Source organism: Branchiostoma floridae, chromosome 1 (assembly GCF_000003815.2).
Source record: "Branchiostoma floridae strain S238N-H82 chromosome 1, Bfl_VNyyK, whole genome shotgun sequence".
NCBI lineage: Eukaryota > Metazoa > Chordata > Leptocardii > Amphioxiformes > Branchiostomatidae > Branchiostoma > Branchiostoma floridae.
The window spans coordinates 27,057,610-27,071,486 of NC_049979.1; the positions used below are offsets into that span (position 1 = coordinate 27,057,610).

Consider the following 13,877-nt stretch of genomic DNA (forward strand, 5'->3'; position numbering starts at 1 on the left):
GAGTGAGTGAGTGAGTGAGTGAGTGAGTGAGTGAGTGAGTGAGTGAGTGAGTGAGTGAGTGAGTGAGAGAGTGAGTGAGTGAGTGAGTGAGTGAGTGAGTGAGTGAGTGAGAGAGTGAGTGAGAGAGTGAGTGAGAGAGTGAGTGAGTGAGTGAGTGAGTGAGTGAGTGAGTGAGTGAGTGAGTGAGTGAGTGAGTGAGTGAGTGAGTGAGTGAGCTGTCTCCCCTCATCAGAAGACGATGGTTATTCGTTTAGTGTACACGTGATCCACAATGTTGTTATGCACAAACTATAATATGAGCAAATCAAAATGAATGCCTATGAATGAAGACCACACTTAATGTAACCAACGCTTCAAATATATGGGGCTTACTCATATTACGTTAAGCTAGAGGCACGTGGCCGCTGCAATGGGTCGGATAACTTGTATCGCCCCCCCGTCTCTATTTGGGTAAGTCCCAACTATTTGAAGTGTTGGTCACACAAAGTGTAGTCTTCTTTCATGTCATTTACTGACACAAATGAACTTTTATGCTAGGACAAATTCATTAACTATTAATAAGAACGCTTAATATTCACGCTAACCCTTCCTAGCTAGAAACTTTGTAATATATTCCATGTAGCACGTGACTCAGTCTGTGTCCTCTCAATCGGTGCCAATCGCTGAGGGTGTCTGCCTGCGTGCCTATCACTCATTCTCCCGTCATGACACAGCAGCGAGTCATCCATCCTTATCATCGGACTGGATACTAATGACCAGCACAGGTACCCAGGCCTTACTGTGTGTTTATGTGGGGTTTGTCTCACCGTTCAAGTTTCACGCTGGGTGCGGTTTACCCGAGCGTGGCGCGCTCTTGAAGTTGTTGGACGGGCTGAGACCATGGTGAGAGGGTAGGTGATGATTCTTCTTTCCTTGCCTTCGTATCAGTGCTAGACTACGTGTTTGTTTCTTACGATGTGAGGTTGTCTCTCTGCCTCTCTCTCTCTCTCTCTCTGTGTGTCTCTGTCTGCCTTTCTGTCTGTTTCTCTGTCTGCATGTCTCTGCCTCTCTCTGTCTCTCTGTCTCTCTGTCTCCGTCTCTTCTCCGCCTCTGTCTCTCTGTCTCTCTCTCTTTCCCTCTGTGTGTGTGTGTGTGTGTGTGTGTGTGTGTGTGTGTGTGTGTGTGTGTGTATACCTCTCTGCTATAACTAGACACGCACGTATTGAAACGATACATGTCGGCCGTTTTACTGGCGTATATTTTATCTAAGACGCCCAACCATGTACATTTCAAAACTTGCCATGAATGCAGCAGATTAGCAACCAACGCTTTAGTGCTCTCTCTGCTCTAGAAATCTTGGCCACATTCGCGACCCACAAAATCGGTGCACCGAAAAATATCAATGAGCGGTTGACACAGTTGCTAGGTGATATGTATGAACGCAAGCTGTTTTTCTACATTCCATCTCTCAAATTATCAGGCCCGACACTATGGGGCTTTAAAATTCCTTGATATATATCTAGTAGTAAATGGCAACTCCCGAGTTTCTGTTTACCTCAATCGAATGCAGCTACATCATTTTATGTTCACAAGTGGAAAAACAAACAAGTAGCCAATAACTGGTGACACCTTTGATACTAAAAATAGCACCAAACGATCGTTAAAATGACGTCAGTTCCAATATATCCCCGCGAATTGGATCGGTGGAAGGCAATCGAGGTGAAGACAATTACTGGACTCAACAAACGCAAAAGAGATAGCCTGGTTCCCAGCCTGTTTCAGGGCTGCAGACTGGGAGTCTCTCGGCATTGTATCCATGATTTCACATTAAGTTAATATTGAAAGTAGATTTCCCTACCATTTTTTAACAACGTATACGTAAGTAAGATCGACATAATAGAATTGTATACCACAAATAGTTGGAAGGGAGGTTACAACATAATTGCAGCATGTGATCTTTCAAACCAGTATACATTTTACAGTATTAGTACAGAAGGGTCTAGCTTGCACATTTCACAAACACCAGAAGTAAAAAATAATAATGTGTAATAAATATGCTTAGAAATTGTTGTTTATGTCATTCGCATAAAGGTTTTGTTCTCCAGAATATTTCCAATTTTGCAAAAATCTTATACAACGGACGTCTTTGCCTCCCTGAATTCAGTACCATACAATACAGTAACCAACACTGATTTCTATGAACTCTTAATTACCTTTGCCAGAATGGGCTTGTGAGTCTGTGTATGTGTGTGTCTGTGTGTGTGTCTGTCTGTTAACAGCATAACTCGAGAAGCCTTGGATGGATCCCGATAATATTTGGTAGGTGGGTAGGGGTCGAGAAAACGAAGGTCAAGTTCGATAATGGACCCCCTAGCGGCTTGCTAAGGTACTGCAGCAGAACCTCAATTTTTTATATCTCGTGTCCTGGACATGCTGTGGTTATGATTTTTGAGTGGTAGATAGCCCCTGGGGCAGAGAGTAAGTACTGTGAGTTTGGAACTTTTTTAGAACTGCAGGCTCCGGTTTCCTTTCAAACTTTGGACGAGAATAACTAGAGAACGTGTTAATGGATCGTCATGATTTTTGGTATGTAGATAGCCCAAGTAACAAAGTACATAATGGAATACTAATTATGCAAATCAGCAACTAATTTGCATAATTAATGAGGAAAGTTTATAAATCCACTGCATTTCACGATAGGACTTTCAAACTTGTCACATATATAGATGAGAAAGAGAGAAATATCAATGTATATTAATTATGCAAATGACGGCCTCATTTGCATAATTAATGAGAAAATATAAACGTGTTGACAGATCGTTATGATTTTTGGTATGTAGATAGCCAAAGGGAAGACTTACATGATGGAATTCTAATTATGCAAATTGGCAGCTAATTTGCATAATTAATTAGGAAAGTTTGTAAATCCACTGCATTCCTTTATAGGACTTTCAAACTTGTCACATTTGTAGCTGAGAAAGAAAGAAATATCAATACATTATTAATTATGCAGATGATGATCTCATTTGCATAATTAATGGAAAATAAGAACGTGTTGACAGATCGTCATGATTTTTGGTATGTAGATAGCCTTAGTAAAAACTTACACAATGAGATACTAGTTATGCAAATTAACAGCTAATTTGCTCCTTGAACTGCAGGAGCCGGTTTCAAGAAGGATGAAAGGATCATCATGATTTTGGTATGCTGATAACTTAAGTGATGCTTGATACAATTTAATATTATTATGTAAATAGGGATCTAATTTGTATAAGCAATGGGAACCAACTCCAGGCATATAAAATAAAATGTAATGAGTAACACATTCTACATAACAAACCTGGTTTATTTGGCAAAGGTATGTGTTCGTGGAACTCTAGTTTTATACATGTAATTGAAATGTGGTAGATTATGTAAAATATCGCTTAAAAGATAACACGGCACACAAAACGTTTTAGATAGCGTTCCTTTTTTTTATCTTGGGGCATTTTAGACCTGGAACCAAAAAGCATCGGCTGAATTCCAGCCTATCATCTCATCAGAAAAGTTTCATTTAGAAGCAAATCATTTCACTGTTCCCTGCACGCCAACAGCGCCCTTAATTGGGAAAGATTACACTCCTGAGTGTACAAAGAACAATTTACGTCAGTTGTGCGTCATCGCCTCTTTCACGAGATAGACGTTAGTTTTTTGTTCCTTTGTGTTGCATTTTAAAGGCCACAGCAAGTAACATTTGTGAATTAACGTTAGTTCACCTTTATCCGTCGGGTAACCTTTGTCCGTTCTCTTTATTTAGGAATATCAAGTCGACAGATGATGGTTTCAAAATGCAATATTTTGAAAATAGTACAATTTGAAACTAACGGTTAACGTTACCGGTCATCGACTTGATATCCCTGGATACCATGCTTAATAGCAACATAACGGATATAGGTTACCCCGCGGATAAAGGTGAACTAAAGTTATATAACAGGGGCGCATTGATACTCGCCTGACCTGTTCTCCTATGATGGTCAATATGACGTCCTTTAAGAGACTCTTGAAGTAAAAGAAATGAGCAAAGCGAACGGACACGGACTATGAACCCTTTTGCTCTATTAGTTGTTTTTGTACCATGTATATGTAATGATATATGTTGATAAATTTATTAGGACTCAATGTAAACTGTATCTCTGTTATATTTTATCTGACCCTGACCTCCCTCATGACCTCAATGAAAAGCGGCCTGCAGGCCGATCTGAGCTTCTCATGAATAAAAAAATGTTCAAACAAACAAGCGAATGGCAATAATAAGAAAATATCATGCGCTAGCCTAAAGCTTTTTTACCCATCTTGTTTTTACAGATCTTATACATCTGGATCGTGCGGCAGGAAATGCAATCATATAACTTACTTACTGTGGCCTAATAGGAAAAATGACTGAAATTCTGGGGGTAGGGGGGGGGGGGGGGTCAGTAGCATTATCATGTAGGAAATGATGATCAAAATTGGGAATTTTTTTTTTAAATTAAAAATTAAGCCAATCCTCTATCTTCTAGACACACGAATGACTAATATGTTCGTAAAGGGAAAACCGGTATGGATATGATAAAAAAAAATAAAGGAAATCCTTTCACAATGATCCGACGAGTGAATCATTATGAGCAATACGGCCCATAGACATCATCAAAGTTAGATGGCCGGGGCAAACGGCGTTTGAGTCACAAAACTATTTTCAGCAAAAGCATATTAAGCTTGTCTTTTCGACCATGTTAGTTATAGCACAACAAATTATAATATGAGCCATGTACACTGAAACCATGACACTCGAAACCCTTTAAATTTCATCACTTTTTGCCGTGCACTACCATTGGTGGTAACCTGTGGTTTCGCCGCATTGTCAGTTCGATACAGTCGTTTCGCTACTTGACCGAAGTCGCTTCGCTACACGGCGTTGTTTCGCTACCCGCGAATGCAATTTCTGCATCTGTATCTGTATCTATTTAACCGGTATAACTGCCCATCGGCGTAACACACCCCGCTTCGAAGGCACGCAGCGCGGCAACAGCAATGGTTCGTGATTTAACGTCATATGGTTGCAAAGCATTACACCATGCACCAATGACTGTAAAGCTTACAGTTTTTCTTTCCAACATTGAACACAATAAATGAAAAAAAAAAGAAAATCAAACACAGGAAAAATATGAAACCGAAACGTCATTTTTTTCCATACAAATTCAACACTGAGGACTAAATTTTGAAATGAACCTACCTAGATAAACTTGGACACTTTTTCGCATGAAAGGGGTACCTAGATTTTCATAAGAATTTTGCGAAAAGAACACGATCGAGAGTTCGAAACAAATTATACTGAATTTATACACTGTAACTTTATACTTTGTAGTAAATAATGTATATATATTTCGTAAATCTCTTATGAAATCGAGAATTGAACATATTCCGGAAAACCCTCATGAGTTCCGCAAAATTCTCACGAATACGTAGACACTCCTATTTGTGAGTACCTGGTTCCCTGTATGGATCAAAATTGCCTCCTTGCAGTTCAAGACATTATTGCGGAAAAATCACTGATAGCTGCGAAAACGACAGGAATCGCTAGGAGGCATCAACGTCGACTCGTGTCGATTGTCTGAATGCCCCAATGACCGTTGTAATGCTTACAACTTGAGTTTCAAGGCTTTAAATGCTTATAAATAAAGCAAAACAAACAAAGGGAACAGAAAAGCTTTTAATACCGATTTTTGATGTGAAATCAAAGACACGTTATCATATTCAAACAAAAAAGTCAACATAGAGGAATAAATGTGGTAATGAGGTTGACTATTACATGCTATATCCTTGTTTACAATCAAATGGATACCTAAGTATTCATACGAATTGAAAGATGTACTGCTGAGAAACATACAAAATGTAAGGACTTCATACAATTTTTAATTTACTTAAATTGTTTGAAAAGACAAAGAAATCACAAAGCCGGGTTTCTGTTCTAATCAAAACACAAAAATGTTATATAAATTAAATGGATGTTTAAAAAGAAAAAAAATACGACTAAGGAAAGAAGCTTTCTGGCTGGACGCGAACTCGGGTTTGAAGTTTATTGGGTGATGCACTTAGGCCATGTTGATGACATCCGCGCGCATCAATTTCCGGCCGTTTCCAAATAAAACCAAGTTTTCAGCCATACTCTTACGGAGTAATGCATGTTTTACAGAACTCTTACAATCAAATACTGTAAGGAAAAAGAAAGTAATGAACACTACGGAGTTCATACTGATTTCAACGAATACACACAATTCTTACAATACGTTTACATTTTAAAAGCCCCGTCCAATTCGTTTGCTTCTTAGTCGTACTAAATCCGTAAATTTCGTCTGAATTCTAATTAATTTATTTGATAGTGAAAGTTGGCAGTACGAGTGACGCAACCTTCTGGTATTGTTCTGGTAACGTTAACTTTCAATCTATAGTTATATTCATTTATTGTTTCCTAAGTTACGTTTAATTATTTTGTGTAATATGTTTTTCATTCCATGATTTCCGTTAATTATTATCCATACTTATTTAGGTTCATACTTATTTTTTGGTTAAATTTATATGAATGTAATAAGTTAATATAGGAAGGCCTTTTCATAAGCTTTTTGCTTTCGGCCTCCCTAGCACTGTTTATGTTTCACAATTCACTATATGTACTTACTGATATCGTTTTTAAAGTGCGAAACAAATAAACAAACAAAACAATAAACAAACCTCATTACAACATCTAGTCCTCGATGTTGACTGATTTGTTTGGAAAACAATAACATCGCATGACAGATCGCTTTTAGAGTTTTTTTTTTTGTGTGTGATTTTCTGTGCTCTATGTAATCTAATCTGTATACTTAACAGGTATGAAAGTTTCAATTGTAGGAGTATTGTGTAGGAGTATGTGTAAAATCCCTATGTGTTGTTGAGACTCCCTAGAAACCCATATCATGTCAGTCTCTAAGACAATTTTACGGAATCCATAAGGGTTAAACGGAATACATAAGCATTTTACATCTTACGATCCATTACTAAAGAAATAAGAAATACACGGAATTCATTCGATATCTATCAAACATACATTATTATTACTAGACGGGAATAGTTTTTTATAAAAATCCGTATAACTAGTATGTTTCTGAGTAGTGGAACATATAAAAATTCAAAAAAATCATATGCATATTGCTGTGATAGTATTCCCCTTCATTTATTTATAGACAAGCCCAAAAAAAGTAAAATTGTAGAATTTACAAATGTTATTGGGTCATGTGGGTATTTGCCACGTGTCATTGACGCCGCCTAGCAATTCATGTCGTCTTTGCAATCATTAGTTATTTCTTCTGCAATGATAATATGGACTGCTAGGAGGCATTCTTGATTCATGTAATACTCTAATATAGGCATCAAACTTCTCAATAGAATTTTACGAAATTAAGAAGGTTTTAACGTGATACATTTTTTTGCATTTTAGCGCTTATTCGGCAAATGCCTGGAGCCCAGAGTATTCCGTGGAAGAACGCAAGAATGGAAGAACGCAATGATGCAGTGCCAATACAACGTTTGTTGCTTCGCTAATATAGCTAACTATGCAAAATATGTCGATTTTTTGTTGTCGTTTGCGTGATCTAAAACTGCGCTCTATAATAACTAAGAATCCTTATTGATAAATAATCAAATAATGAATAAAATTTATTAATACGAAAGGTCTATGTTTGTTCAAATGGTCCTACTATTTTGATGCGGCAATTGGCTCAAAAAGCTAGTGCATCAGTCGAGTTCAAGTTCAGCCAGTCCACTTTTTCTTATTTGTATCTTATTTTCGTTTTAGAAGCCCACTTAATTAACCCTCAAACGCCAGACCGAGTGGGGTCCAAACGGACCCTAAAATGTATTGTTCAATAAAATCTCATTTCCAATTTGTATTGGCAATCTTTGTATTTAGTTCTCTATCAATGTAAGAGGAACATTTTAACACATTCATAATTGTGTAACTTCTACAACCTCCAAAGTGTCTCTACAAGAACAATCATTAGGCTACGGCACAACTTTTTTCCCATTTCTTCCTCGTCATGTTGAGCATCTCTGAATTAATATATATAATATATTTTTAAATCAGGTGAAATTAATGAGCGCGTGGATGCCATCTATACAGAGAAATTACCTGCTATAGTCTACGTTCGGCTATCTTAAATAAGATTATATTTAAGTCACTTTAACTGGTTCTAAATTTGTCAGGCAATTTAAGATTAAATTTGAACATAATACTAGATATGTTGGAAACTAACATTATATCTAACGTTAGACATGTTTTTAACATTTTGAAAGTCGAACAAAAATATCTACAAAGTCAAACAAATACTAGTCACTGTTTTACATGGTTACTTATCTCAGTTAAATTGTTCCTAAATGTTAGAACTAAAGGCAACACACACGTTGTATTGCGCGGAATCGATTCTACTACGCAACAGAAACGCATCTCGTTGAACACTTACTGAACCACATGTAACATTTACTTGCCGCAAGCTCACAAAAATCGATTGCCTTTCATTGCGAATTGTTTCAACAGTCGCGCAATTGTGTCAGCCAATTTATATCCGACAATCTGGAGTTAAAGCATATCATTAGTGCGTTAGGGAGCGTTTTATCCCCATTAATACACGAATATGGTTGCGACGCGCGGCAGGTGACTTTGTTTTGAAGGTGAACTTTGAAACGTCCTGCATAGCCGCGGAGGAATATATTCATTCCGTGCACGTGTGACGGTCTCACAACACCGTGGAGGGATATACTGGGTACATCACTCTAGCTTTATCGTTACTTTAAAGCTATGTGCAACCACCGTCAGGAATATATAAAAGTGTTTTCTGACACCAAACGATGTCACGTGCTCTATCGCGGGAGTTTATTTGCTCTCCTCACTGTGTGAAGTTGTTGGAAAAATCGATGTTTTGTCCGGATCAGGTCAGGTGGTAATTCTACAGTACGTCTGACATGTTTTATGTCAGTTGACCTGACGGTAACCTGTAGTTTCTCTGTCCTCGCACAGGGGTTAGAGCTAAGTCCCGGCAAGGTGACTGAAGCGTACACTCAACCCAGAAACGTCCTTGAGTCTTTTATTACCACACGCCTGCAACATATATACGATGGGCACGATAGCGGACGGGGAGGGCACGGAGTTGAACGGGTACGGCGGGGAGAAAGAGCCGGGAGGAGGGCATGGTGGCCCGCTGACGCAGGAACAGGTCCACGGTATCAAGGAGACTTGGGCCATTCTGGCACAGGACCCGGTTGAGAGGGGGGTGGACCTCTTCATGAAGTAAGCTTAGCATACTAGTAACGCTGGTTCACCTTTATCCGAGGGTAACCTATATTCGTTGTTTGTAAAAAAACGTATTTAGGGATATGAAGTCGACAGACGGTTGTTTCAAATCGGAACGTTTTTTGAAAATATTGCAAATTTGAAACCACTGTCCGCAGACTTAATACTCCTTAGTGAGATCGTCTGGCGCAGCGGCGGGATTTGTGCCTCGTGACCGAGAGGTGGCGAGTTCGAATCCCGCTGCGTGTCACCGATCTTGTGTCCTTGGGAAAGGCACTTTACACGGATTTCCTCACTATACTCAGGTGAAAAATGAGTACCTAGCTTCGGCTAGGGCCGTCCCTCGGATAGGACGTTAAATGGAGGTCCCGTGTATGGGGAGAGTCACACCCCATGCACGTTAAAGAACCCCCACACGTGCGATGGTGCGGTGTGAGATGGAACAAACCCTTCTGTCTGGAGTTGGTGATTCACTTCAAATCACCCGGTTGGAGGCCTGGCGAACCTCCATACCGTATCAGCCAGCGAAAGGGTATATCACCCCGTAAGGGGCGGTGTAACCCCGCCGCGTGTAGACATGTGCGAACATGTGCACATGTGTGTATGGCGGCTTTGAAAAGGTGTTATTAACACCTGTTTCGCCATACCCTCCAAATGGAGAATCCTAATAAATAAATAAATAAATAAATAAATAAATGTGCTGTTTTTAAAAACAACGGATAAAGGTCACCCCACGAATAAAGGTGAACTAGCGCTACCTACTGAATCAAGTCTGACCCTTTAAATGTGCAATATGCAAGATTTTGGTCCAAAAATTAAAGATATTCTTGAGAACAAAACCTAGCATATACATATATGTATATGAATGACCTACATGTGTGTACAAAGACATAACACCGCATTTGCCTTATAATTTCGCTTCCTAGTGTTTATGAACAACAAGCCGTACAAGGTTTGATGTCTGAAAAACATCGTTTCAAACAGAACTGCAAGAAATCTTGTAACACAATTGTATTTTGATGACCTGAAAAATGTCAAATAGTCTGTTATCTGTTTTCTACATGAATGTTGATGAAAATGCTTAACATATACGGAAAACTAAATCATATTAGGAGGACTGGGAATTAATGTGCACAAAAAAAGGTTCACAATCGATAACGCTAGTTCACTTTTATCCACGGGGTAACCTATATCCGTTGTTTAAAAAAAAACCCAGGGCATTTAAGGATATGAAGTCAACGGACGGTGGTTTCTATTTGGAACATTTTTAAAATGTTGCAGTTTGGGACCATCGTCGGTCAATTTGGCATCTCTAAATACCCTACGAGCATAGGTTACCCCGCGGTTAAAGGTGAACTAGCGACATCATTTCAAAGTTTTATATATAGTCTGTTCGTAGAGAGCTTTATCACCCATTTTTTGGTGTAAGGCCTGATCTTAATCCACAGAAGTCTGTTTTAAAATATAGAGAAAGACCGCAATATTGATCTTCTGTACCAGCCGGTACTCCTTACCTTAAGGCGGTATCTCACTGCACTTGTGGCACCGGTGCGGCACTGCGGGGTTCGAAATATTACTCAACGAATTTCAGAGATAAAGAACGAACTTTCTTACGTTTTGTGTATTTTATTGTCTTCTAAGTCTACTTTTTAGTATTACGCATATGCGAATTAGAAACATCGGCGAAAAGAACACAACAGTGCCGCAGTGAACGAACCTTAGTCTCTACCAGACTCCGGATCGCTGGAAAATCGTAGAAATGGAACAAATAGAGAGGAATATAACCGGCCAGGGAACAGCTCCGACGATCGCGTGCTGTTTATACCTGGCCGGTTATATTCCTCTGGCCGGCTTACTCCTCTGATTTGTTCCATTTCTACGATTTTTCCAGCGATCCGGAGTCTGGTAGAGACTAAACGAACCTCGCAGTGCCGCACCGGTGCCCCAAGTGCTGTGAGATACCACCTTTACAGACTACATCACACCCTGACCGAAACACACCGTAGGGTCACTACACATGTACACAGGCTCTCTTGACCTCAGTTCCCTGCATTATAGGGCCGCGTTTTGATTGATTTATTGAACTGTCTTTCATTCTTAATTGCGTGCGGTGTTTTGTAATCTGGACGACAGGTTGGCGTGAATAATCTTAAGCTACAGAGCCCGCCGTACGTGCAATTTGTCCGTACGGCTATCGGGATGCCACGTCCGCCATGTATTCCTGAAAACGTTCAGGCTGTACAGGGCAGGCACGTCGTCCGTACTGGAACGTACGGGGGGCAAATCCGCAGCCCGATGGCACACAAAGTTTTGCATGTACGTAAAGTTCTACGGCGTGTCTGCGTGCTCCAAAATCCATCGGATTCCCTACGAGTTCGTACGGAGGCGGTACTTATCACCTACGGATCCCAAAAGAATAAGGAGACTATTTCTACCTAATCGTTTTTTTATTACCATGTTTTGATGCGGCCATCTATCTGTCACCTTCCTCAGGGCAATTCTGACTGGTTCACGTGGTACTGCAGCATAGGTGTCGCTGCGTACGGATGCGGTCGCAAACGCAAATGAATTTAATATATAACGTTAGGGTGGACTCTCACTGCACTTGCGGCACCGGTGCGTCACTGCGGGGTTCGTAGATGACTCAACGAATTTCAGAAATAAAGAATTAATTTTCCTCCGTTTTGTGTGTTTTGTTGTCTTCTAAGTCATAATTTTACGTAATACGCAATACCTTAAGTTTAAAAAATCGCGAATATATAAAAACAGTGCCGCAGTGAACGAACCCCGCAGTGCCGCACCGGAGCCCCAGGTGCCATGAGAGTCCATCTTTACATATAAGAGTTGTCAGATAAGATCAGTTAACAGTGATAACGAATTCTTACTGAATTATTACTATTAATGTCGTGCCCACAGAATATTTGAGGAAGACCCTGATCTGAAGAAACTCTTCTACTTCGCGGACGATGGGAGGGAGTTGAGCCGGGAAGACCAGCGGATGCGGTCGCACGGGGAGCGGGTGATGGAAGCCGTGGGCGGGGCTGTGGACAGTCTGGGGGACCTCACTGCCGTGGTGCCGGTACTGACCGAGCTCGGCGCGCTCCACCACAAGTACGGCGTGCAGCCAAGCTACTTCGACGTAAGTGTGTCATGATATGTTATATATTGTGCAAGAATTACAGTTGGGTGGGAAAAACCTCTGGGTCTATTCTCAAGCTGCTGATAGTTGCAACCTTACATGAAATAGTGCAATATTCAAAAAGTGCAATATATTAGTTTTGCAATTTTCTTGTGCAATATGTTTACAGAATTTTAAAACAGTTTGTATTTCAGCAGTCTGATGCACACAATTGTTCTTTTCAATGTCTTACCTTGCACCCTCTGAACGTCGTAAGTCCAAAAGGGTTGACCTAGGTATTTTAATCTGTCTCTCATCTTGTATTTGTATGTCAAAGACTCAATAAAGATGATTCTAATCTCTGTCAAATTACGGGAAAATCGTGATCAGAGTCGGTAGATAGGGATTCTCTCTTTTCTTTCTAGTTCCTGTCATAGTTCGCGGTATTCTTGACAGGAATATAATATCTGGATTGGCAGCAACTTGCTCTTGAATGTGCCCAGTCTGTCAACAATTTGGTCGGAGAGGTTGTCCAGGTGTAGTAGGAAAATTTTGCAGTGTCACATATTGGTGGCAAAGTTCTGTACTTTGTGAGTGGTTGCTATGGATGGTTATTATAGTTAAATCAGTTCTCCTGCTAACATCACAAAACCCACACATAATAGAAAAGGTGGGATCTTTCGTCTTCCACTGTCTTCGAAAAAGGAGTCGAACCCAATAACCCAGGATCTAGAGTTAGATTTTACTACCTTTAAACTAGAGTAGACACTTGTGATTTTGTATCTTACATTGTTTGAATCTTTTTATGTTAACTGCAATTAGCCCACGGGCAAGAATTTGCAATAAACTCTAAACTCTATTATAGTGTAAAGATGAAATGCAGCAGGACACTGGTATTTTCGACTGTTCAGCTCCAGTCTTCGCCAAGAAGGACTAAGCAATTTTTTACAGTCCGACTTTATTTCAGAATCTTAGAACAAAGCACTATTTAAGTGACCTATATTAGTTGCTTTTAGAAACAGGGTCGACAGACGGTGATTTCTTATTGCAATATGTTCAATGGATTTCAATTTGAAACCACCGTCTGTCGACTAACGTTAAACACCCTGTCTATTTTAAAACAACGAATATAGGTTACCTCGCGGATAAAGGTGAAGTAGCGCTAATCGTGAATCTATTCCTTCTATTTTGTTACTGTCTAATGTGATGGTGGCAGTAGTGTAGACTTTACTACCTTCCCGTTGACTCAATGTTTANCAGACACGTAGTTAGCATCTCTCGGCACTTCTTTAATCTAATTTGTTAAGTTCAAGTTAAAGCTTTGTTTTATTATATCACTGATATATTCTAGTAGTATAGCATCAGCTAAACGTGTGTTTGATATTTTAGAGTGTTTGTTGAATACCACGAGTTTCCTTAGCTCCCTTATTTTTCTTTCTG

At 39.7% G+C, this 13,877-nt stretch overlaps 1 protein-coding gene across 2 annotated transcripts; it reads left to right on the plus strand.

The window, feature by feature from the left end:
• Positions 1–439: 439 nt before the first annotated feature.
• LOC118403510 (neuroglobin-like) lies at positions 440–12,448 on the plus strand (the record flags this gene model as incomplete). 2 transcript variants are annotated; one of them, XM_035802606.1, is given in 3 exon segments in its annotated part: positions 440–890; positions 9,047–9,316; positions 12,236–12,448. In XM_035802606.1, coding segments are annotated over 2 exon segments (386 nt in total), but the record flags the coding sequence as incomplete, so codon positions are not given.
• Between the last annotated feature and the right edge of the window lie 1,429 nt (positions 12,449–13,877).